The 22,473-nt window shown below is 37.8% G+C and overlaps 1 protein-coding gene across 1 annotated transcript in view; it reads right to left on the bottom strand.

Annotated features, from left to right (window-relative positions):
* MALRD1 (MAM and LDL receptor class A domain containing 1) overlaps nt 1-22,473 on the bottom strand; it is a 1,363,654-nt gene that overhangs the window by 969,301 nt on the left and 371,880 nt on the right. Inside the window, exon 19 of the mRNA XM_007936352.1 lies at nt 21,621-21,708. Coding sequence (XP_007934543.1) covers nt 21,621-21,708 — 88 coding nt within the window. The remainder of the gene's footprint in view (nt 1-21,620; nt 21,709-22,473) is intronic.

The following is a 22,473-nucleotide window of genomic DNA, read 5'->3' as shown; positions in this document are numbered from 1 at the left end:
AGTCAGACCCAACTTATAGCGACCCCTCCTTGGGTTTCTGAGGCAGTATCGCTATGGAAGTAGATTGCCCCATCTTCCTTCCGAGGAGTGGCTGGTGGGTTTGAACCGCCAACCTTCTGGTCAGCAGTCAAGTGCCTTAGGCACTATGCTACCAGAGCTCCTGAAGAGGTTATAGTCAAATTAAATTAGAGACAAGTCATTTTCTATCTCAGAAAGGATTTGAGAGCAATATAACCTATAAAATAAGGACCATTACATAAAAAAAAAAAGAAATGGTAAAATTATGTAATTCTTTGTCCTTTCATCATTAGTTTTTATTATTCCACAGAAATGAGTAAACTCCAGTAAGTCCTATGTGTTCATTTTTGAGAGTATCAAAAGAGTAAATTGAGAAAGCTGTTTTTCACTCCCAAGTCAAACTTTGGAGATGGTGTTGTTAATGGTAAGAAGGAATTGCAGCTGTGTGTCTGCTGTGTAAAGTCAAGATTCCAGAAATATGGGTTGGACAAAATATTTTCTGGAATGAAGTGTGCCAAGGATTGCAAGATTCCTGACACTCTTCTGTCCTCATAAATTGCTTTAAATTTTCATCTAAGAAACATGAAGTCAACTTATTTTACTTTGCAATGACTTACAGCAGTATTTCCTAAAGTATTATGTTCTAAACACTAATGATAATGTTGTGTTACTGTTAAGTGTTGTCAAGAAGGCTCCGACATATAGCGATCCTATGTACAACAAAATGAAACACCAGCCTCACAATACTTACTGTACCTGAACCCACTGTTGGAGCCACTGTGTTAATCCATCTCATTGAGGTCCTTACTCTTTTGCACTGACCCTCCATTTTACGTGGAGCATGATTTCCTTCTCCAGGGAATGGTCTCTTCTGACAACATGACCAAAGTAGTTGTGTGAAGTCTGACCATTCTCGCTAACAAGGAGAATTCTGGCTGCACTTCTTCCAGGAAATATTTGTTTGTTCTTCTGGCAGTCCGTGGCACTTTCAGTATTCTTCACCAACACCACAACTGAAAAACATCAAATCTTCTTTTGTCTTCCTTATTCATTGTCAGGCTTTTCCATGCATCTGAGGCTAAGAAACCACTTAGTTGGGTTAGTCTTCAGAGACATCCTTGCTCTTCAGCACTCTAAAAGAAGACTTTTACAGTTGATCTGCCCAGTGCAATACATTATCTGATTTCTTGACTGCTACTTCCATTGATGTTGATTATGGAACCAAGCAATATGAAATCTTTGACAACTTCAATCTTTTCTCCATTTATCATGATGCCACTTATTGGTCCATTTGTGGGGATTTTTGTTTTCTTCATGTTGAGGTGTAATCCATACTGCAGACTGTAGTCTTTAATCTTCATGAGTAAGTGCTTCAAGTCATCGTCACTTCAGCAAGCAAGGTTGTGTCATCTACATATCCCAGGTTGTTAATTGTTCTCCCTCCAACCCTGATGCTGTGTTCTTCTTCATGTAGTCCAGCTTCTTGGATTATTTGTGCTGCATACAGAATGAATAACTATGGTGAAAGTGTACAACACTGACATTCTTCTTGACATTAAACCATGCAGTATCCCCTTGTTCTGGTTGAATGACTGACTCCTGGTCTATGCACAGTTTCCTCATGAGTATAATTAAGTGCTCTGCAATTCCCAATTTTCTCAGTGTTATCCATAATTTGTTTTGATTCACTCAATTGAATGCTTTTGCATAGTCGTTGTTGTTGTTGTTATGTGCTGTCGAGTCGGCCCCGACTCATAGCGAACCCTCCTTGAGTTTCCGAGGCAGTATCACTACGGAAGTAGGATTGCCCAACCTTCCTTCCGAGGAGTGTCTGGTGGGCTTGAACTGCCAGCCATCTGGTTAGCAGGCAAGTGACTTAGCCACTATGATACCAGTCAATAAAGCACAAATAAACATCTTTCTGGTATTCTTTGTTTTCAGCCAAGATCCATCTGACATCAGCAATGATATCCCTTGTTCCACATCTTCTTCTGAATCCAGCTTGCATTTCTGGAAGTTCCTTATCAATATATTGCTGCAAATGTTTTTGAGTTGTCTTCAGCAAGATTTTACTTGTATATGATATTAATGATATTGTTGGATAATTTCCACATTCTGTGGGATCACTTTTCTTTTGAATAGGTACAAATATGGATCTTTTTCCGTCAGTTGGCCAGGTAGCTGTCTTCCAAATTTCTTGGCATATACGAATAAATGCCTCCAGGGCAGTATCTGTTTGTTGAAACATCTCAGTGGATGTTCCAACATCTCAGTGGATGTTCCAACAATTCCTGGAGCCTTATTCTTTGCCAATTCCTTCAGTGTAGCTTTGACTTCTTACTTCAATACCATCGGTTCTTTATTATATGTCATCTTCCGAAATGGATGACAATTGACCAATTCTTTTTGGTACAGTGACTCAGTGTATTCTTTCCATTTTCTTTTGATGTTTCCTGCATCATTCAATATTTTGCCCATAGAATCTTTCAATATTGCAACTTGAGGCTTGAACTGTTTCTTCAGTTCTTTCAGTTTGAGAAATGCTGAGTGTGTTCTTCTCTTTTGGTTTTCTAACTCCAGGTGTTTGCACATTTCATGATAAAAATTGAGTTTGTCTTCTACAGCTGCTCTTTGAAATCTTCTGTTCAGCTCCTTTATCTTGTCATTTCTTCCATTTGCTTTAGCTACTTTCCATTCAAGGTTAAGTTTCATAGTTTGATCTCATTTTCATCTTTTCTTCCTTTCTTGTCTTTTTAATGATCTTTTGCTTTCTTCATGCATGATGTACTTGATGTCATCCAATGATTCCTCTGGTTTTTGGTCATTGGTGTTCAATGCATCAACTCTATTCTTTAGATGGTCTCTAAATTTAAGAGGGATATAATCAAGACCACGCTTCAGCCCTTGTGGACTTGTTTTGTCTTCAGCTGCAATTCGAACTTGCATATGAGCAGTTAATGGTCTGTTCCACAGTCAGCTCCTGGCCTTATTTTGGTTGCAGATAGTGAGCTTCTCCATTGCCTCTTTCTACAAATGTAGCTGATCTGATTCCTGTGTACTCTCTGTGATGAAGTCCATGTGTAAATAGTCATTTATGTTGTTGAAAAAAAAGGATTTGCAATGAGTAAGTCATTAGTATTGCAAAATTTCATCACAAGATCTCCAGTGTCATTTTCATCAACAAGGACATGTGTTCCAACTACTGATGACTCTTGTTTCCAACTTTTGCATTCCTATCACCAGTGATAATCAACACTTGGTGGTTGCATGTTTGGTTAATTTCCGAGTACAGAAGTTGGTATAAATCTTCAATTTCTTTACCTTTGGCTTTGGTGGATGGTGTGTAAATTTGAATAACAGGAATATCAACTGGTCTTCCTTGTAGGTATAGAGATATTATCCTATCACTGACAGCATCATACTTCAGGATAGATCTTGAAACGTTTTTTGTGATGATGAATGTCATGCCATTCTTCTTCAATTTATTATTCCCAGCATAGTAGATCATATGGTTGTGATTCAAAATGGTCCAAACCCATCCATTTCCACTCACTAATACCTAGGATATTGATCTTTATGCATTCCATTTCATTTATTACAACTTCCATTTTTCCTAGATTCATACTTTTTACATTCCATGTTCTGATTACAAACGGATGTTTGCAGCTGTTTCTTCTTATTTTGCCACATCAGCAAATGGAGGTCCTGAAAGCTTTACTACATCCATGTCATTAAGTTTGACTCTACTCTGAGGAGGCAGCTCTTCTCCAGTCATATTTTGAGTGCTTTCTGACCTGAAGGGCTCATCTTGCATCACTGTATCAGACAATGTTTCAGGGCTATTCATAAAGTTTTCCAGTAATGTATCAGACAATGCTTCATTGCTATTCATAATGTTTTCACTGGCCAATTCTTTGAGAAGTGGATGGCTCCTTCCTTCTTCCAAGTCCATCTTAGTCTGGAAGGTCTGCTGAAACCTGTCCACCATGGGTGACCCTACTGGTATTTGAAATACCGGTGGGTGGCATAGCCTCCAGCCTCACAGCAATATGCAAGCTACCACAGTACGACAAACTGATAGATGAGTGGTGGTCATATGCATAGTTGGTCTTTGTCTCTGGGTAATAGCACACATCTTTTTGTCCTGATGTTAAGAAATTAATTTAAAAACTAAATGTTTACTTAGGGTTTAAACACAATCAATCATGAAAAAATTGAAAATTTAAAAATATCTATAGCTCTAGGAGGGAAGGAAACATTTCTCTTATTGCATTTTACACAATAGTGGAGAATTATATCCACAAGATAAAACAACCACATTTAGCATGATTGTATTAAAGTGCTTGTATTGGAACTACTTTCTAGGAAGAGTAAGTTTTACTAAAACACAACTCTTCTTTGAGTATGATTTCTAACAACTGTGCCCAGCTATTTGCCTGTATATTATGTAGTGTGGGTTTCTGTTTCCAATAGCAAGTTAACTATTTTGAACTAGTTTTGCTTTGAAATATTGGTTCAAATTTCACTGAAATTTTTTCAGGTGACACAAGATATTTTCCATGTTTACAGACATTCTACTATTTTTGAAAGTTAAACAAATAGAGTAGAGTAGCTGGACAATTTTCAGGCTGCAATATAAGCATTTTAATAGCTTTCTCCATTTTTGGTATTTATCATTTCCTGCAACTAGAAAACGATACACTTCAATTTTTTTTTTTTTTTTTTTTTAAACTCTGCTTTGGTTGCAAATTTACAGAGCAAAATTTGTTTTGCATTCAACAGTTCATGTACATTTGATTTCAGGCCCCGATTACCACCCCCAACCCTAATCTAGTTTCCTTCCCTCTCTTCCCTGTGGACCCCCACCCCCATGCCCTTCTTAACTATGCACTGTCTGTCCAGCTTTCCCTCCATGTGAATGTTACCCCTCTGGTCCCCTATGGCCGATTCCTCTAAGCGATATATACCCTAGGGTAGGTCGTGCATCACCCTCAAGAGTAAGTGTTCTGCATGTAAATCTTTCTACTATTGGGCTGAGAGTCTATCCTTGGGAGTAAGTCCTATCTCAGGCCCAAAAGGTATTCCAGGGCCAAAGTCTTGGGCGTCCCATCAGACTCCATCTCACCAGTAATTCTGGTCATTATTGTGTTTTTTAATTTTGTTCCACATTTTTTCTCCCACTCTGTCCAGGATCCCCAGTTTTGATCCCTTCCTGAGTGGCTGGCATTGGCAGCTGGGGACCATCTACTTCTGGTCTCAAGGTCTATTATATCCTTGGACTAACTGTTTCCAAATGCCATTGATTTTCTTCACTCTTCTTCACTTCAGATGAGAGGAGATCATTAGCTGTATCTTAAATGGCCACTTGAAAACTTTTAAGACCCCAACTGCTACTCACTAAAGTAGGTTGTGGAACAAAATTTTTATGTACTATGTTGTTCCAATTGAGCTTGGTGTCCCCCGACACTATGGGCCTTAGTTGGCGGGTGTGGTGGTTCTCTCTCCCAAAGTGTTTGGTGGTCTCTGAGGGATTACTGCTTCTTCTGTTGCTTCTGTAATGACTGTGGTTATTTTGTATCACTAGTATCTAAACAAGATTCTCTTCAGCTAAATCTATCATCGGTCTAGGGTACATTCCTGCTCACTGACCCCCATCTGATCCTCTCAGTTGTCTATGCATTTATCTGGTGTTAGTGGTAATGCAGTATTGTGCATATACAAGTATTTGCCTCTGTTGTTTATATCTTATGTGCATGCTTTGGTGACCTTGCTGTCCCCAATGTTATCGTGCTGGTCACAGACACTTTCCATACTGTCCCTTGTCTTACCCAAATCAACAAATGGCCCCCAACTAGTCTTAAATTTTCCCTCCCACCCCCGATAACATACAAAGTGAGTTCCCTTCTTTAAGCAAACCATGACTTTTTTTTTTTTTTTTTGGACAATGGGCTCATTTTGTCCTTCTGCAATTGACTTATTTCACTCAGCATAATATCCTCCAGGTTCATCCACATTGTGAGATGATTTTGTATCCTTCATTGTTCTTTAATGTAGCATAGTATTCCATTGTGTGCATGTACCATAATTTGGTTATCCATTCATCTGTTGACGGGCATTTAGGTTGTTTCCATCTCTTTACTATAGTAAATTGTGCTGCATTGAACATTGGTGTGCATATGTGTCCGGTCCCTCACTTCTTTAGGATATATTCCTATTTTTGCAATTGCTGTTTCAAATGTTATTTCTATTTTCAGTTTTTTAAGGAAATGCCATGCCATTTTCCACAATGATCATACCATTTTGCAGTTCCATCAGCAGTGTATGAGAGTTGCAGTTTCTAATTTTTGTCTTGATGAAATTTGTTTTTATTGCTGGAGTGAGACGATTTCTCATTGTTGTTTTGATTTGCATCTCTCTAATGGCTAATGATTGTGAACATTTCCTCATATGTTTGTTGGCCACCAGTATGTCATCCTTAGTGAAGTGTCTGTTCATGTCCCTTGCCCATTTTTGAATTGGATTGTTTGTCTTTTTGGTGTAAAAGTGTTGAAGTTTTCTCTAAATTTTGGAGATAAGTCCTTTGTCAGATAGGTCATAGCCAAATATTTTTTCCCAATCTGTAAATTCTCTTTTCTATCCTTTTGGAGAAGTCTTTGGATGCACATAAGAATTCAATTTTTAAAAGGTCCTAGTCAACTAGCTTCTCCACTGGCTGTGGACTTTGGGTTATGCTTGATAGTATGTTTATGCAATAAATTAGGGCCCCTGGATCTGCCTCTGTTTTATCTTTGATGAGCTTTATAGTTTTGAGTTTTACACTTAAGTCTTTGATTCAGCTTTAATTTGTTTTTGTGTATGGGGTGAGATTTGGGTCTTGTTTCATTTTTCTGCAGGTGGATATCCAATTTTGCCAGCACCACTTGTTAAAGAGGTTATCTCTTCTAATGGGTTATGTCTTTTGTCAAAGATCAGCTGTCCATAGATTGGTGAGTCTATTTCTGGGTTTTTGATTCTGTTCCACTGGTTTATGTGTTTGTCATAGTACCAATACCATGCTGTTTTACCTACTGTAAAAGTATAGTAAGTTTTGAGATCCAGGAGAATGAGACCTCTCACTGTTTTCCTTCACCAATGCTTTGTTTATCTAAGGTCTCTTTCCTTTCTATGTGAAGTTAATAATTGGTTTTTCCATATCCTTAAAAAATGTTAATGGTATTTGGATCGTGATTGAGTTGAATGTGTAGATTGCTTTGGGTAATACTGACATTTTCACAATATTCAGTCTTCTTATCCAAGAACACAGAAACTCTGGTGGTGTAGTGCTTAAGGCACTTGACTGCTCACCTGAAGGCTGGTGGCTCAAACCCACCAGCCACTCCTAGGAAGGAAGATGGGGCAATCTATTTCCATAGTGACACTGCCTCGGAAACCCAAGGAGGGGTCACTACGAGTCAGGGCTGATTCGATGGCACGTAACAACAACAATCCAAGAACGTATCAGGAGGTGTGGTAGTATAGTGCTTAAGGCATTTGACTACTAACCGGAGGCTGGTGGTTCAAACTCACAAGCCACTCCTTGGTGGAAGATTGAGCGATCTACTTCCGTAGTGATACCATCTCGGAAACCCAAGGAGGGGTCACTATGAGTCAGATCCGACTCTATGGAAGTGAGTTTTGTTTTTTATCCAAGAACAAGACAGGTTCTTCCATTTATGGAGATCTCTTGTAGTTTCTTGTAGTAGTGTTTTATAGTTTGCTTTGTATAGATCTTTTGTGTCTCTGGTAAGATTTATTCCTAGGTATTTTATCCTTTTGGTAGCTATTGTAAATGGTATTTCCTTATTTCCTTTTTCAGAGCCCTCTTTGTTGATGTAGAGGAATCCAACTGATTTTTGTATGATAACCTTGTATTCTACCAATTTGCTGAACCTCTCTATTAGTTCCAATAGTTTTTTTGCTGAGTCTCTTGAGTTTTCTCTGCATAGGATCATATCCTCTGCAAACAGGGATAGTTTTACTTCTTTGCCAACTTGGATGCCTTTTATTTCTCTTTCTTACCTTATTGCCATGGCTACAACTTCTAATATAATATTAAATAGAAGTGGTGATTGGGGCATCATTGTCTGGTTCCTGTTTGCAAGGGGAATGCTTTGCATCTTTCTCCATTAACAATAATGTTGCCTGTTGGTTTTATATATGCCTTGTATTACGTTGAGGAATGTCTCTTCTATTCCTATTTTGCTGAGAGTTTTGATCAGAAATGTGTATTGGATTTTATCAAATGCCTTTTCTGCATCAATTGATATGATCATGTGGTTCTTCTCCTTTGTTTTATTTATGTGGTGGATTACATTGATTGTTTTTCTGATGTTGAATCATCCTTGCATACCAGGTGTGAATGCTACTTAGTCAGGATGTATTATTATTATTATTATTTTTTTTTGATATGTTGTTGGATTCTGTTGGTGAGGATTTTGTTGAAGATTTTTGCATCTATATTTATGAGGGATATCGGTCTGTAGTTTTCCTTTTTAGTGGTGTCTTTCCCTGGTTTCAGTATCAGTGTTATGCTTGTTTCATAGAATGAATTCGGGAGTATTACATCTTTTTCTATGCTTTGGAATAGTTGATATGTATACGTATCAGCTCTCTGAGTGTTTGGTTAAATTCTCCAATGAAGCCATCAGGACCAGGACTTTTTGTTGCAGGAAGTTTTTTTATGACCTGCTCAATTTTTTCTTTTGTTATGGGTCTGTTCATCTCTTCTATCTCCAACTGGGATAGTTTAGGTAGGTCCTGTGTTTCTAGAAATTTATCCATCACTTCTAGGTTCTCAAATCTGTCAACACCTTTTTTATTTCAGTTTGTTCTGTTGTGATGTTGCCCCTTTTATTATTCATGTTATTTGCATCTTATCTTCTCTTTTATTAGATTTGCCAGTGGTTTGTCAATTTTGTTCATCTTTCTGAAGACTGAGCTTCTTGTTTTGCTGATCCCCCCCTTTTTTTCTCTTTCATTTATTTCTGCTCTGATCATTATTATCTCCTTTCTTCTGGATATTGTAGGTATCCTTTGTTGCTCTTTTTCTAATTGTTTGAGTTGCTGAGTTAGAGTGTTGATTTTGTTTCCTTCCTTTTAAAGATGCATGTGTTTACTGCTATAAATTGACCTCTGAGTACTGCTTTCACTGTGTCCCATAGGTTTTGGTAAGATGTATTTTCATTCTCATTTGTTTCCAGGATTTTTTTTTTTTTTTTTTTTTATTTCACACTTTACTTCTTCTGTTATCCGGTAGTTTTTGAGTAATGTATTATTAAATTTCCTCATGTTTGATATTTTTTTCTTGATCTTCTGATTAATGATTTCTAACTTTATAGCATTTTGGTCTGAGAAGATGCTTTGTAGTATTTCAATGTTTTTTAATTTACTGAGGCTTCATCTATTCTGGAGAATGATACATGTGCATTGGAGAAGAGAGTGAATTGTGCTGTTGTCAGATGGAGTGCTCTGGATATGTCTATGAAGTTGAGGTGTTTGATTGTGTTGTTGAGTTCTTCTGTATCTTTGTTGAATTTGTTTCTAGTTGTTCTGTCCTTCCTTGAAAGTGGTGTGTTAAAGTTCCTACTACTATTGTAGAGTTGTCTCTTTTTCCTTTCAATTTAGTTAATATTGCTTTATGTATTTTGGAGCATTTTCACTGGGTCCATAGATATTATGGTAATCTTCTTGGTTAATTGATCCTATTAGCATCATATGGTGTCCTTTGTCCTGTATGCTGTTTTTCACCTTGAAGTCTATTTTATCAGAAATTAATATTGCCATTCCTGTTCTTTTTTCATCACCATTAGCTTGGTATACTTTTTTTCACCCCTTAATTTTAAATTTGTTTTTATCTTTGTGTCTAAGGTAGGTGTCTTATAGGCAGCATATCAATGAGTCTTCTTTTCTTATACAACCTGCCACTCTCTCTCTCTATTGACTAGTGCATTTAGTCCATTCATATTGAGTGTAATTAGTGATAAGTATGAATTTATTGCTGTCATTCTATTGTGTTTTTTGTTGTGTTGTTGATGTTTTCCTTGGTCCAAATATTTTTCTGTGCTGAGCTCATTTCGTTATCAAGTGTTTCTTCTCTTTTCTTTTTTATTGTTGGTTTTGTGCTTCCTAAGTCCATATATTTTTCTTCTTTTTGGGTTTACGAAGGGGATTGTTAATTTTCTTTGTGGTTACCCTGAAGTGAATTCTTGATGCCTTAATTTTGGAACAGTCTGTTCTATAGTGTTCTGTCTTCCTCTCTATTTGGAAGTTTTGTAAGTAGAACTTTTATTCCTTTTATTTACTTTGTTGCTGGTGTCATCCGCAGATTGACTCCCTTGTTTCTTTGAGTATAATGTTTTATGAGCTTATTTTGAACACCTATTTCTGGTTTTGTTTTTAAGTATTGATGTCAATAGTCCTAATTTAAATATGTTGTTCTCTGTTGTGGGTTCTCTATTGGAAGGCCTCCCTTTAGCATTTCTTGTAGGGTTGGTCTGGTTTTCACAAATTCCCTTAATTTCTGTTTGTCTGAGAATGTCTTGTTTCCATCCTCATATCTGATAGACAATTTGGCTGGATATAGAATTCCTGCCTGGAAGTTTTTGTCTTCAGTGTTTCATATATGCCATCCCATTGTCTTCTTGCCTGCAAGGTTTCTGCTGAGTAATCAGAACTTAGTGTTATTGCTCTTCAATTGTAGGTGACATTCCTTTTTCTTTTTTCCTCAAGCTGCTCTCAAGAGTCTTTCTTTGTCTTTGGTTTTGGACTGTTTGATTATGACATATCTTGGTGACTTTCTCCTGGGATCTATCCTATACAGGGTTCGTTGAGCATCTTGGACAGATATCTTTTCTTCTTTCATGATATGGGGGAGATTTTCTGTTAGCAAGTCTTCCACAATTTTCTTTTTTTTTGCCTCTTCCTGTTTTGGAATTCCAATGAGGTATATGTTGTTTCTTTTCATGTCATCCCATATAACTCTTAGGTTCTCTTAATTTTTTGTTCTGATTTTTCTTCTACAGGCTGGAATCAAGGGATTTATTTTCTAGTTGGGAAATGCATTCTTCAGCCAGTTCTAGTCTACTCTTTTGTCCTTCCACTGTGTGGTCTAACTCTGTAATTTTAGTGTTTGTCTTCTAGATTTCTAACTGCTATTTTTGTGTGAGTTCTAATTGTGTATTTATCTTGTTACTCTGTTCTTGAATGGTTTTCCTGAATTCCTCCTGGGTACTGTCTGTATTCTCTTTGATTGTGTTTGTGGTTTCTTTGAGCTCTTGTAGAGTCCTATATACATATCATCTGAATTCCTTCACAGATAATTCTATTGCCTTTTCTTCTTCCATGATAGATACTTCTTTAGCCTGGAGTTTTATTTCCATTGTCTTATTGCATTTTTGTTTGTTTGTTTGATTTGAGGTTGTTTGATGTTTCCTAGACATTTTGAAGTTGTTTTCTTTAACTGTTACTTATGTATTGATTTGTTTCATGCTGATTTTATGTTTAAGTATATTTGCAAGTGTGGAGCAAGTGTACATTTTTGGTTATTAATTCAAATGTACTGGGTTACTCTCCAGTGTTTTTTTGTGTGTGTTGATGGAATCACTGTCAGGAATGTGGGTGTAAGTCTCTGTTCATCATGAAGGGAATTTGCACCTGGGATGAGCAGGTGTTGTGGTGGCTTAATGTACTGCTTCTATTGGATGAGGTGGGGGTGAATGGGAAAAAAGAAAAAGAAAGAAAGAAAAAAAAAATGGCACCAGTAGTGAGTCCTTGTTTTCTGCTTTTTTGCAGTTGCTGCTGGCTCCGGGAGTTTGGTTTGAGTCTGCGTGGGATGGCTACTAATGATGATGTTCTGTTGCCAATCACAGGTCTGTGATTGAAAATAGACAGAGACCCCAACGGTATGGAGCTACAGCTTTCCAGTTGGGTCAGGAAGCTGCAAAATCCCTGTTCCCTGTCTCTTCTATGCTAAAAAGTGGTCATGGAAGAGTTATATCCCAGCCTGCTGAGGTAAATTTGCTCCAGGGCATGCCTACTCATGGCAACTTTCTTCCTTTCTCCCTCTACTTTCTGAACTCCACAGCAGCCTGTGCCAAGGGGTTTTGGCTCTGTTTCTCAGCAACATATCTACTCACTCAGCTCAGTTCCCAAGGTTACTATCAGCAATTCCTGGTGTGGGTATTCTAAGTCCCCAAAGGCTCTGTGGGTTCCGTGTTCCTTTTTTTTTCCCTCCTTCTTTCCACCGCTATCTTTTGTATTGCTAATGAAGTTTCTGGTTCTCCATCTCTCTGTCACCCTGCTGACTACTAGGTGAATTATTTTTCCCAGCTGTTTAATCTGCTCTTTTTCTCCACCTCCACTAAAAGTGATATTCTTTTCCTTCTCAGCTGTTCACAACTCCAGAATCACTGTTTCTATCTGCTAAACCTAGTTTTTCAGGAATTAAGATGCTAGATGGAACAAATGTGTGGGCTACAGGTACAACTTCATCTTCTCCCCACACTTCATTTTTTTTTATTTAATTAAAAGTAGGTTAAATAAAAAACCAAAGTCCCTGCCGTCAAGTCAATTGCAACTCATAGCAACCCCCTCCTTGTGTTTCCAAGGTGGTAACTCTACAGAAGTGGGTTGCCCAGTCTTCTGAATAGTGGCTGGTGGGTTTGAACCACCAGCCTTCTGGTTAGCAGTCAAGTGCCTTAGACACTACACTACCAGAACTCTGTTTGTCTAATTTTATTTACAGTTACTTTTTATCATTAGAAACAAAATTAAAATGCTATGTTTGCTGAAGCACAGGCTTTGGCTGACATATTTTTCCCACATATATACTAAATTATTTTATAGGAGTTCACCAAAGAAAATGTTAAAGAATGCAGGCATTGAGTCTCAAACTTCTGATTTTTGCTTTCTTATATTAATCCATAAATATTTCCAATAATTTAATATATTCTTGAGGTTATTGTGTCAGTCTATCTCACTGAGGATTTCCTTTATTTTTGGCTGACCTACATTACCAAACATTGGGTCTTTTTTTAGTGACTGGTCTTTTCTGATAATGTGTTTCACCATCCTCCCTTTTAAGAAGCATTCTGGTTGCATTTTTCCAAGACTGAATTGTTCATTCTTCTGGTAGTCCAAGGTATGGTCAATATTCTTTGCCAAACCACAGTTTGATTGTATTAATTATTCTTCTGTCTTCCTTTTTTATTTAAAAGCCAAAATATTTAATCAACTCTGTCAATTTAACAACAATGACAAAAGTGAGGGGGAAAGTAATCAAAATTGTTATTAATCTTACTATAAACAACTATATTTTTTCAAATTTTAAGGTACCATCAGTTGTAAGATATGCCGCTACTTTAATAACAACTATCTTGAGAAAAAATAAACCACTGATACTTTAAACAGATTAATTCTAATGGGAGCTCTGGTAGCATAGTGGCTAAGTCACTTGCCTGCTAACCAGACGGCTGGCGGTTCAAACCCACCAGCCACTCCTCGGAAGGAAAGTTGGGCAATCCTACTTCTGTAGTGATACAGCCTTGGAAACCCAAGGAGGGGTTGCTATGAGTCGGGTTTGACTCAACGGCACATAACAACAACAACAACAATTATTCTAATATGTATGAATTCTGAAATTTTAAAAAGGGATGAGAAGTGAAGAGTACTTTTTTTTCAATTTGCAAACTGTGTGTTGTGATACCATGTAATCACTGCTTTACTTTTCCAAATGACTCAGATATCTCACCAATAAACCACATTCTAAGAAATCAAGTTCTTTTTCGGTTCATGATTTTAATATGTTTTGTGATGAGAATGTACTTCTTGATTTCTTGATGGAGGATATAAGGTATAATGCAAAGTAAATGCTTCCTTTGGGATACTTATTTTTAAATCTGAATCTCTCCAGGCAATTCTTACTAAATTATCCACTGTAACAATATGAACCTATATGGTTTCAGCTCAAACAGCTTTCAAGAAGAAAGCTATTTAACATTGTAATCATTGGCCACCATTATCCACCCTAGGAATGGGCAAAATAAAAATACAGTGATGCAGGAAAAATATAGAGTTTTCTTATACAGTTAAGTTTTCCTACTTTCCCTGACACCGTCATTAATTTTGTCTGAATAGTCTTTCTACCAGTATCCTCCTGAATTAGATCTAAAATAAAAATTTATATCATCAAAGTATTAAAGCAAAAGAGGTATAATCCCCATAGTTGAGAATGGGTTTTGAAAATTAAATTAGAAATTAAGAATTGAGATAGGATAGCTCTGGAATAGCAAATGATGATGTTTTAGGACAAAGTGAAAAGAAACTAAGTTTATGGTATAAAACTTATTGGGAAAAAAATAACAAATATTTGCAGTTAAAAAGCTTTTAAAGCCCTGCTACCACCGTCAACCACTAGGAGGGAGATCTCTGTAGGAGATTCTGGATAGAGTGGTAGTATTTAAAATCATTTTTTTTCTTTTTTTTTTAAAGTGAGGGGCAGATTTGCTGGTGTGATAGAGCCTTGTGGAGCTCCTGAAACTATGGCCTCTAGCTGTCCTCCAGGTCTGGAATTGAACCCATGCATGTGGCTTGCAGACAAACAAAAGACAGGCATATGAGCAGAACACTTAAATTAGGTAGATATACTCCTTGGTGAGATCAGTCATGGGAGAACAGAAGGGCTGTGAATGCACAGGGAGACAGCTCAGGAGGCAGGTGTGCATGGGAGGGAAGGACACAGGGAAGAGGTAACTATGGGGAGGAATGAGAGGGAAGCTGTTGCATTCTGGGAAATTGCAGTCAATGTCATGAGACAAAGTGTATGTGAGCTGATGTATGGAACATGAATTTGCTCTGTAAACTTTCACTCAAATCACAATAAAATTAAAAAAGAAAAGAAAAAAGCTTATAATTCATGTCAAAACTATCTTAAACCATGATCATAACAAAGACAATGGAAAAAAAAACAGAACAGATGTGAGAAATATTTTGCGGTTTTGCAACTGTAGTAGTTTAAGAAGAATGGCAAAGATGATTATGGAATTGCAAATATGGATTATTTAAGAATAGTGATATCATTAAAAAGAATAAGTAAGGAATAGAGGAGAGATGAGTTGATTCTGAAATACTAGGTAAAAAATAAATATCCTTTTTCGTCACTTTTTTGTATAAAATAAAAGTTACAGATAAATGAATTATTTCTACACGATAGGCAACACAAAAAACTACACCTGGGGGTTGGTTTGTATGTATGTGTTTATTAGTTTTTATTTATTTTTCATTGTATTGCCCTAGGCACAAATGCTGTAGATAATCAGTTTATATTGAGAGCAAAACAGTATTTTTATGTGAACACATGTGGACCAATCCCACAGTACCTAACATACATCAAGGGAAAAAAAATGAATTAATATAAACTGGTATCAATATTTTAAAGAACTCTAATATTCATTCCTGTTGTCATTTTATGGCAAAGTTACATGAAATTCTTTTTACAAAATCTAAGGCTTCAAAAGGTTTTATGGTTTCAACCCAATGTTTCTTTTCATGTGAAGCCAACACAAAAACCATACAGTTTAAGCAGTGTTTAAAGTTCCATGTTTTTCTTCAAAATCGGAACCAGAAAATGGGGATTAACAGTCTGTAACTGATATTTCACATCTCTGCCTAGGCCTCTGGCAGTTCTCCTCCCACTGCGTTGGAACCTTTAGCCACAAAATGCACTTAGCAGGATAATTAGAACAGCAAGAGTATCAAGGGTGACTTGTGTATACTCTCTTTGTTCTTTTTTTGTTCTCCTGTGCCTCTGGGGTCACAGTGGTTCTCTCTGAGCTTGGCCCTGCAAGGCTCTGTGTGAAAAGCCCTGGACATTGTAATCAGACCAGCTTAGATTAAAATCTCATTCCTGCCCTTGATTTTGTATTCTGAGTCAGGTCGCTTATCCTCTTTGAGTTTAATTTTTAACATTTGTAAAATGGAAATGATGGTCTCTTCCTGGCAGGGATGGTGTATTTTATGAGCAGTGTATTAACAGTGGTTAACATTATGGTCCCAAAAACCAGACACTGTGCTTTGGCACTTTTTAGCCACTTAACTATGGACAGGTTATCTCTCTCTCACTTTCCTCCATGATAACAAGATGGGGAAAAAAAAAATCTGTATTATTCAGCATTCCACAGGTCCTCACCTACATCAGAACACAGACATGTATTTAGACTCTTTAATAGTTATAGGAATAGAAGGTTGGGCAATCTACTTCCGTAGTGATACTGCCTTGGAAACCCAAGGATGGGTTGCTATGAGTTGAGTCCAACTCAACAGCAAATAACAACAACAACACAGTTATAGGAGGAGCTTGATAGCAAGGTGCCTAAGGCACTTGACTGATAACCAGAAGGCTGGCAGTTCAAACCCACCAACCACTCCTCAGAAGGAAGGTTGGGCAATCTACTTCCATAGTATTATCACCTCAGAAACCCAAAGAGGGGTCACTATGAGTCGGGTCTGACTCCACGACACATCACAACAACATAGTTACAGGATTATGTGAGATAATAATATGAGGGTGGATAGCATTATTAAGCTATTATCAGCTTCTTCTCCTATAAGAGTTTTATGTATTCCCTGCTCTTGTCAGGTAAACTCATGACGAATATAGTTCAGTGCTAGAATTCTCATCTTCCATGCAGGAGACCTAAGTTCAATTCCCAACAAATGCACCTCATATGTGGCCACTACTTGACCCACAGTGGAGGTTCGTGTATCAGTATGATGTTGAACAGATTTCAGTAACACCTCCAGACTAAGATGGACTAAGAGCAAAGGCTTGGTGATCTATTTCTAAAAATCAGCCAGTGAAAACCCTATTGATCACAATAGTAACTAATCATGGCCATGGCACAAGATCAGGCAGCATTTTATTCCACTGAGCATGAAGTCTCATTGAATCAGGGGCTGTCATAGAGGCAGCTAACGGAATGACAACCACCCCGTAAAGCTTTCTGCATATACAGAATACTTCCCTGCTCCATGTTTGCCTTGATCTCGTGACTTACTCTGACCAATGGAACATTAGCAGATAGGAGCTCTGGTAGCATAGTGCCTAAGGCACTTGACTGCTAACCAGAAGGCTGGCGGTTCAAATCCACCAGCCACTCCTCGGAAGGAAGGTTGGGCAATCTACTTCCATAGTGATACTGCCTCAGAAACCCAAGGAGGGGTGGCTATGAGTCGGGTCCAACTCAACAGCACATAACAACAACAACAACATGTCCCAATGAAAGCTTTAAAAATGTTTTCTTTTTTCCACCTTCTGACTTAACAATAGAATGTCCCAGATGGAAAGTAGGTCAGCTTTGGTTCCAGAGTGACAGCACACATGGAAAAGAACCATATAGCTTGGAGCTACATAGAATTACGCAGAGCCATGAACAAGAAATATTTATTTTGTTGCCATTGTTCTATGCCAACAAATACACTTGAGAGAAAGAAATAAATATGGTTATAAGCCACTGAGATTTGGCTTTCAACAAAAGCTGACTGTATATTGTACCTGGAAGTATATAATATTTTTGAAATAATAATGAGCTGAAAAATTAAAAGAATATATAAAACACCCAGAAATTATTTGATGTGCCTTCATCTATTCATTCATCCATTCAACAACAACAAAAAAAATATTGAGTACTACCATGTAATAGATACTGCTTTAGCTGCTGGAGAAAAGGCAATGAGCCAGCAAACCTACTGCCATCAAGTCAATTCCAACTCTTAGCAACCCTATATGACAAAATGGAACTGCTCATAAGATTTCCAAGACTTTAATCTTGATGAAAAGGACCTCTCCTGACACAGTTGTTAATGCCCTCACTTGATAACCAAAAGGTTAGTGGTTCAAACCCACCAGCTGCTCATCAGGGGAAATTTAAAGCAGTCTGCTTTCTTAAAGATTTACAGCCTTTGAAAACCAAAAGGCAGTTCTACTCTGTCCTGTAGGATTACTATGAGTCAGAATTTATTTGATGGCAGTGGGCTTGGTTTATGAAAACAGCCTGCCAAATCTTTCCCCAATGAAGAAACACATGCACACAGATAGATGGATGATAGGTATCTCTCTATAACATATATACACACACATAAACACTTACTAATTCAGGAGAATTTCATCGAAGAAGAAATATTTGCATTTTGAGCAGAGAAAAGAAGTAAGGGAGGGGCTCAAGTATATTCCAGGAAGAGGAATAAGCAAGTGCAAAAGCCCTGATACTTAAGTGGGCTGGAGTGCTCAAGAATTAGCAAAAAGGTCTTTGTTTTTGTGAGAAGTGAACTAGAGGTACAATGATGGAAGATAAAGTCAGGAAGATGTGAAGTGGACAGTCATTTATTACTTGGATGCTACTGTAAGAAATTTGACTTTTGTTCTGAATGAGGTAGGAATGTTCAGAAAGGTAGATGATGTGATCTTATATTGGTTGGAAAAGATACATTCCAGTTGCTATTTTGAGAATAGAGTATAGAGTTCAAAGGTAGAAGCATAGAAATCATTTAAGAAGCAACTATAATAATCCAGGTCAAGACAATGGTCACTTAGACTCCAGAGAAAGTAGTGAGAGTGATAAGAAGCTATGGATTCTGGATATATCTGAAGAAAATAGCTGACTAGATTTGCCAAGTGACCTAAGCCACTAGAAATAAATGGTCATTTGTAGAGAAAGGGGCACATGAAAGAGTGACAGGATTGATCAGTGACCAATAATCAAAAAGTTATAGAAGTCTAAAAATATATTAAAAGGTAAAGGTAAACTTGTTTAATTCTAATTCTCTTCTTACTGGTCTTCCAGTAAGAGTTCTAGGATAGCCACTGCACAGAGTGGTTAAGGTAATCAGTCGTCTTAGATACTGAGGTGGAAGATCAGAGATCTGTCTCAAAGCTGCAACTGAAAATCTTAGAATCCAGCCCCCTGATCATGTCAGTTCAGGAGCTGGTACTCTTCTGTTCTGACAATAATATACCACAAATGGGATGGCTTGAACAAACAGGAGTTTATTCTCTTACAGTTGGGAGGCTTTAAGTCCAAGTTCAAAGTGCCAGGCTCTAGGGTCTGGGTGAAAGCCCCTCAACCTTGGGCTTCAGCTCTGCCTCCTGCTCCCAGCCCACTAGAGTTAGAGGATTTTCTTCACTCAGACAGCTGCTGGCTACTGAAACTGACAAGCCCAAGGTTGATAAGTAAAAAAGCCTAGTCCCAATGTTACCAAACTACAAGGCAGGCCATTAATTCAAGTCCATTGAAAGTTTCAAAGTTGGCAGAGCATGGCAGACTACTGAACAATGTCTCGGCTGCATGAAGGGTTCAAGCATGCCATAAGCTAGAGACAGTTCCCCAAGGCTTCTCCTTATATACAGGAAGCAGACCACATCCCTAAGGCAGGTATTCAGCTGCTCACAGTAGATTTTACCATGGAATTGATTGGCAGTCTCATCAAGGGGAATACTACATCTAGCTGCCCAGCCACTCAACCAGGTCCAGCCAAGTTGACACACAGACTTAACTACCACATCTTCCAATCAGTCAATGCTGAGGTACAGGACTGAAGGTTAAGTTTTCTGTACCAGAGACTGCTGTTGGATCCCAGTCTTTGATCAATCCAGGGAGGAGGGAGGAGACTGTGCTTTCCTTGTCATGCAATTGAAGAGCCCCACATCTGGAATACCAGGGTCTCTCTCCCTCCAAGAGCTTGATGTCCAGTCCTACTAGATCACTGAGCATTGTCTAGGATGAGTTTCCCCTAAAAACACTATTGAAAGTCAGGGGTGTGCATGTGTGTGTGTTTCCATCATTTGTTCTTGTTACTATCATGACACTTATTAGATATCCAAGTTGAAATGTTAAGTTGGTGGTTAATATACAAGTTTGGAGTTTTGGAGAAAAGGTAGGGATGGAGATACATATCTGGGAAAGATGCATTCATTTTTGATGGATAAAACTTTGTAACATGGAGAAGAAATGGTTGACCACAATTTTTAGGAATATTTAAAGGGTAACTTGAGAGTAAAACATCGCTTAAGATAACCCAAAATGCACAAACACCTGAAGATAAACTAGATGAATGGGATCTTCTAATAATTAAATTTTCATGTGCTTCCAAAGACTTCTCCAAAAGAGTGAAAAGAGAAGCTACAGACTGGGAAAAAAAAAATATTCAGCAATGACATATCTGACAAGGGATTTATCTCTAAAATTCTAACACTACAACAATAAAAAGATTAACAATCCAATTAAAAATTGGGCAGAAGACATGGATAGACACTTCACCAAAGAGGATATTCAGGTGGTCAACAAGCACATGAAGAAATGTTCACAATCATTAGCCATCAGAGAGCTACAAATCAAAACAACAATGAGATACCATCTGGCCCCAGCACTAATGGTGAAGTTTAACAATACAGAAAATAACAAATGCTGGTTAAGATGTGGAGATATTGGTTCTCTCATACACTGCTAGTGGGACTGTCAAATGATACCACCACTATTGAAAGCAGTATGGAGTCTCTTTAAAAAGCTGGAATTAGAAATACCTTTTGACCGAGTAATTCAATTACTAGGTATATATCCTAAAGAAGTGAGAGCCAGGACAAGAACAGATATATTTACACCCATGTTCATCACAGCATTATTTACAATAGCAAAAAGATAGAAACAACCTACGTGCCCAGAAACACAAGAGTGGATAATCAAACTATGTTACATACACACAATGAATACTATGCAACACTAAAGAATAATGTAGAATCTGCAAAACACCACATAGCATAGATAAACTTGGAGGACATTATGCTGAGTGAAATGTCAATCATAGAAAGGCAGATATAGTATGAGTCCATTATTGTGAAAAGTTGAGTAAAGATTTATATATGGAAGGAAAATTTCTTTGTTGGTTACCAGGGCTGGGGGTGGGGAGGGAACACTGCAGGGGAAAAGGAAAAAAAAAAAAAAAAAAGCATTGACCTATGTCACTTTAGTTTTGTGTATTTGGGCAATCTACTTCCATAGTGATACTGCCTTGGAAACCCAAGGAGGGGTTGCTATGAGTCGGGTCTGACTCAACGGCACATGACAACAACAACAACAACAAATTCTATATAAATAAAATGTATTAAAAAAAATCACTGAAGGTAACTAGGAGGTTAATATCAAAATTCCAACAAATGTGACTGTTAAGCAACTGCTTTACTTCTTATAATCTCTAAAATATAGTAAAATTAAAGTTTAACTTCAGGCATGATTTCCTAATTATTTTGCAGAAGATGAGACATAGACATAACTGATTCAAGCTGTTTGCTATGTTTGCAAAGATTTTAAGAGTAATTACCAGCAAAAATTTATAATAATCATTTCCAGGATTAATATATTTGAGAAACAGTATAGAAGTGAAAGCATTTTTGAATATTTATGGAAATGAAATATTGACATCCTTGGCAATTTCCAAGTAAACGGATTTTTAAATATATGTGTGTGTGGAAGGTGTGCATGGGGGGTGGCTGTGTGTGTGTAAATGTTCTCTCTTACCAGGGTAGAGGGTACAGTCCATAAATGACAAATCATCAATTGCAATGTCTCCAGTGAAGCCATCTCCCACAGAAGCCTCCACCAAAATCTAAAAGGGGGAAGAGGGGGAAAAAGAAAGAACTTTGTTGATATTTTTAAGGAAGTAAATTTATGGAACCTCAGAGCTCTGGTAGCATAGTACCTAAGGCACTTGACTGCTAACCAGAACTGGTGGTTCAAACCCACTAGCCACTCCTTGGAAGGAAGTTTGGGCTATCTACTTCTGTAGTGATACTGCCTCGGAAACGGAAGGAGGGGTCGCTGTGAGTTGGGGCCAACTCAACGGCACATAACAACAACAACAACAACATGCTTGAAAATAATTCAGAAGTTATCTAAGCTAATTGTGATAGTTGGAGCTGTCAACTTGGCTGGACCACAATTCTGTGTGGCTTGAAGTGTTGTGGTGTGGTTGTTCCCATGATGGGATCAGATGACTATGCTCTGAGTGGTAAATCTGTTGATAGGGAGTTTCCCTAGGGGTGTGGCCTTCTTCCAGTATATTCAAGGACATCCTGGGAAGAGAGACATTCTTCTGTGGATCGGGATTCTGTTGTGCTGTCCATGAGTGAACAGTCCACTATTCGGCATGGAGATCTTGGATTCGTCATTCATTGGAGTCAACGCCGGTGTACTGCCTGCCAGCCTTGAGCTCCTCAGCCCTTGTGGTTGCAAGAGCCAGGAAAAGCCTCCAGCTTGACGTTTGATCCAGGAACTTTGTACTTGCCAGCTTCTATAAGTGTGTGAGCCATTTTCCTAAGATAAATTTCTATATATTGATACATATATATAAGCTTTACTGGTTTTTGTTTCT

The sequence above is a fragment of the Orycteropus afer genome, unplaced genomic scaffold (assembly GCF_000298275.1).
Source record: "Orycteropus afer afer isolate SDZICR_OR568_19922 unplaced genomic scaffold, OryAfe1.0 scaffold00035, whole genome shotgun sequence".
NCBI lineage: Eukaryota > Metazoa > Chordata > Mammalia > Tubulidentata > Orycteropodidae > Orycteropus > Orycteropus afer.
The sequence above is the reverse complement of the archived record's forward strand: the minus strand, read 5'-3'. Positions and strand labels throughout refer to the sequence as shown.